General features: G+C 47.7%; 1 protein-coding gene across 1 annotated transcript in view; it reads right to left on the minus strand.

The window, feature by feature from the left end:
* Positions 1-721: 721 nt before the first annotated feature.
* Positions 722-4,231, minus strand: part of ADAMTS10 (ADAM metallopeptidase with thrombospondin type 1 motif 10) — a 57,910-nt gene continuing 54,400 nt past the window's right edge. The window contains exons 23-24 of the mRNA XM_015414760.1: positions 3,219-3,375; positions 722-966 (exon numbers count right to left, since the gene is read on the minus strand). Coding sequence (XP_015270246.1) covers positions 857-966; positions 3,219-3,375 — 267 coding nt within the window. The 3' untranslated portion in view covers positions 722-856. The remainder of the gene's footprint in view (positions 967-3,218; positions 3,376-4,231) is intronic.

Consider the following 4,231-nt stretch of genomic DNA (forward strand, 5'->3'; position numbering starts at 1 on the left):
CTTTCCTCACAGTACGATTTGCACATAGATCTTCAAACCCAGTTAAATGATAGATCCATGGATTACTTGGATACAAGTCTGGCACTGGACAGACTGGGGGAAAACAGACGGGATTTTCTCGTAATTTGAGTGTCGAAAAACCCTGCTCGAAGATCTGACAAGAACGGCTGACCCTCATTCAAAAATACTCAGACCTGCCCAAGCCAGCAGGAGTTGGGAATGATTGATTTAATAACCTCTACTCTCTCTTCTCTACCATCCAATTATACCTCAGGACACTCCATTCCTTCTCGTTGCCCTCACTCCTGGGGCCCAAATCCCTTTCTGCACCACCTCCGTAGCCCCATCAAAGGATGCCCAGAGAGCACAGGAGAATCCCTTGGGTCGGAAAGGACCGTAATAAGTCAAACACGGAGAATGCTACTGAGGTGCCTTTTGGTTACCTGCGTTGATTCCACCCTGTATATGTGTGTGTGTTTGGAGGGGATACCGCTGTGGCAGGGCCATCAGCTGGCGATCACGGTCGCCCAGCTGTGCTACTACAATAAATAACATCAGAGTTTCAAGTAATACACTCATCTGCACCTCGTTCGGCTTCTCTGCCTCTCATTGCACTCAACAGTCCCCCCTTACCCCCCCCACGTCCTCAGTGCACGCATCAGCAGTGGTTTAATGGAAGTCCGTAAGGAACAGGGAGGACGCAGAATCTCACATGGCCGCAGCGCTTGCTTGGAACTAGTTGACGATCCCTGGGGGGAGCGGGGCAGCCAGGGGACAGCGGTGTGGGTGGGGAATGGCACGGCCGCCCCTCGCCGGCTTTTCCAGTTTCTTCACGGCACCGATTGCGCACTGTAACTTAGTGGCCCTGGCAGGTTTTACAGCAAATCTGTCGGAAATAAGGCCGGCTACAGAACTTAAACTTCAGCACCAAAGGACAGTAGGCGACCTTATTCACATCTTTGCATTCTGGAAGAAAAAAGAAGGAAAACCAGTGAGAGACAGAAAGAGAGAAATTCAGGGATAACATCAGACCTAAGATGGGGGTGAGGTGAGTCCAAAACAGAGGGGGACACACATACAAAATGCCATCAGGTCACAACTGAGGTGACCCCAACAAGAGGTTTTTCAAGGCAAGTGCAAAGCAGAGGAGATTTGAGAGGAGTAGCAGACACCCAAGAAGACAGAGTTAAAATTCAACAAGACCTGAATACTCTGGAGAAGTGGGCAGCTGCGAACAGGATGCAATTCAACAAAGATAAATGCATAGTATGACATCTGGGCCACAAAAAGGTCAAACACAAATACTGGATGGGGGATACGTTTCTCGGGAGTAGTGTATGCGAAAGAGATCTTGGGGTAAGAGTGGACTGTAAACGAAGTATGAGCAGCCAGTGTGATGCGGTGGCAAAAAAGGCAAATTCAGTCTTGGGTTGTATTAAAAGGGCCATAGCATTGAAATCGTAGGACAGTGGTGGCGAATCTATGGCACAGGTGCCAGAGGTGGCACTCAGAGCGCTCTCTGTGGGCACGCGTGCCATCGCCCCAGCCAGGCCCAGACCATCATTAAAGTGTCGAATTCTCTGCCAAATAATTTTAAGTAAACAAAAGCATTTGGGATCGCTTTCCTTCCTTTGTCTGGATCATCTTAAGTTAATGTATGAGTGGTTTTTTCTAAAGTAAAACCTCAGTATTCAGGTTAAATTGCCGTGTTGGCACTTTGCGATAAATAAGTAGGTTTCGGGTCGGTCTCTAAAAGGTTCGCCATCACTGTCGTAGGAGGTCATAGCCCCTCTGTATACTGCCTTGGTCAGGTTGCATCTTGAAGACTGTGTGCAGTTCTGGAGGCCTCACTTCAAAAAGGATGTGGGCAAAATCGAGAGGGTGCAGAAGAGAGCGACAAGAATGATCAGGGGTCTGGAGACTGAGCCCTACGAGGAAAGGCTAAGGGCCTTGGGAATTATTTATTTATTTATTTTATTCGATTTACACCCCACCCTTCCTACCAAAGCAGGCTCATCAGGCTTTTAGTTTGGAGAAGAGGAGATTGAGGGAGGACATGATTGCTCTCTTTAAATATTTGAAAGGCTGTCATTTGGAGGAGGGCAAGGAGCTGTTCCGGGTGGCAGCAGAGGACAGGATCCGAAGCAACGGGTTTAAATTACATGCAGAAAGGTATCGGCTGGATATTAGGAAAAACCTTTCCACGGTCAGAGTGGTTCAAAAGTGGAATCAGCTGCCTAGGAAGGTGGTTGGCTCCCCTTCACTGGCAGCTTTCAAGAAGAGGGTGGATGAATAACGTGTCTATATCAGAGGGGGACACTGACCCCGAAACTTCAGTAGGGCTCAGGGAGGTCCACCTGGCCTGCTCTGGACTGGGTTTAGTTGAACCCCTTTGGGCAGACGCACAATTTTCTTCACGGTCCTGCCGCTTCTTAAATTCCATCCCCCAAATATCTGGCTGCCCTCAGTGGCTGCAAAGAGTGTCTTTGTTTCATACAAAAAGAGCTTTTCTCTTCTCTCTGGTGTAAAACAATTATGAACAGTTATGCCCCCCCCCCGCCCCCCTTCTTCCCTTTAATAACATGTCTATATTTTGGCCGAATGTTTTGGTTTGCTCTTTTCGCTGTTGGTTTTGTAGATTTGTTTTATCACATATACAGAGTGCATGTTTGTTTGTTTAAAGACACGTTTTGGACCATGTACCCTTTAGGCAATTTACATCATTTATACACATAACATATGCAAAACGCTCATTCATTGTTGCATGGATGACATAGTGAAAACATACTCCAGCCAGTTTGGTGTAGTGGTTACGTGCATGGACTCTAATCTGGGAGAACCGGGTTTGATTCCCCACTCCTCCACTCGCACCTGGCTGGATGACCTTGGGCAAGCCGTAGTTCTGATAAGAGCTGTTCTTGAAAAAGAGCAGTTTCGTGTCAAGAGCTCTCTCAGCCCCACCTCCCTCACAGGGTGCCTGTTGTGGAGAAGGGAAGGGAAAGGAGTTTGTAAGCCGCTCTCAGACACCTTTGGGTAGTGAAGGGTGGGGTATAAATCCAATATCATCATCATCATCATCATCTTCTTCTTCTTCTTCTTCTTCTTCTTCTTCTTCTTCTTCTTCTTCTTCTTCTGTCGAAGACCAACAGGGTTCGATCACCAGGGAAGAGAAACACACAATTAATTATGAGGGGAAACGCCATCTGAGGCAGCATTACCTTCAGGGTTCTCGGTTGGTCCAGAATCACACTTGTTCTCGCACTGCTGCATCATTACAGGCCGCAGAGTCTCCACGCACTCGCTTGATGGCTGTCCGGTGTGGGACATGCACTGGATCGATCGCCTCTGCTGGCCAAAGCCACACTTCCCTGAGCACTGTGGGGGATAATGAGGAAGGGAGGCTTGGGATGAGCCATCCATTCATTGAGAGCCAGCATGGCGCAGTGGTTAAGAGCGGTGGACTCTGATCTGGAAAACCGGCTTTGATTCCCTACTTCTACACATGCAGCCAGCTGGGTGCCCTTGGGTCAGTCACAGCTCTCTCAGAGCTCTCTCAGCCCCACCCACCTCACAGGGTGTCTGTTGTGGGGAGGGGAAGGGAAAGGAGTTTGTAAGCCGCTCTGAGACTCCAAGTGAGTAGTGAAGGGCGGGGTGTAAAACCAATTATTATTATGATTATTATTGATTGGATTTATACGCCGCCCTTCACTTTATTATTATTATTACTATGCCAGATCTTTTTTTCACACACCCCTCACCTTTTTAACCTCTTTCATTTTGTATCAATCTCTTCCATCTGTGGCCATGCTCATTCTCTAAGATCGTTTTGTTAATATTATTTTGTACAACTGCAGACAATGTCTCCTCTGTTTGGTTTTTTTTTTAAAAAAACTTCCATTCCGTTTTTTTAAAAGGTTTCAGATTTTTCTGCAAACCTGGGGGTAATCCTCCAAGTTTGGAGAAAAATCTCCCTTCTCTCCACCTGCTCCCAGTCTGTGGATATATAAGCATCTGCAGATTGAGCCAGGTTGACTATTAGGAAGGGGGGGGGCAACAGTGGGAGGGCTTCTAATGTCCTGGCCCCACTGGTGGACCTCTGGATGGCACCTGGCATTTTTGGCCACTGTGTGACAGAGTGTTGGACTGGATGGGCCTTTGGCCTGATCCAACATTGGCTTCTCTTACGTTCTTATGTCTGGAGCAAGTAATGCTCTGTATTCTTGGTGCTTGG

This window comes from Gekko japonicus, unplaced genomic scaffold (assembly GCF_001447785.1).
Source record: "Gekko japonicus isolate JY-2015 unplaced genomic scaffold, Gekko_japonicus_V1.1 scaffold1612, whole genome shotgun sequence".
Lineage (NCBI taxonomy): Eukaryota > Metazoa > Chordata > Lepidosauria > Squamata > Gekkonidae > Gekko > Gekko japonicus.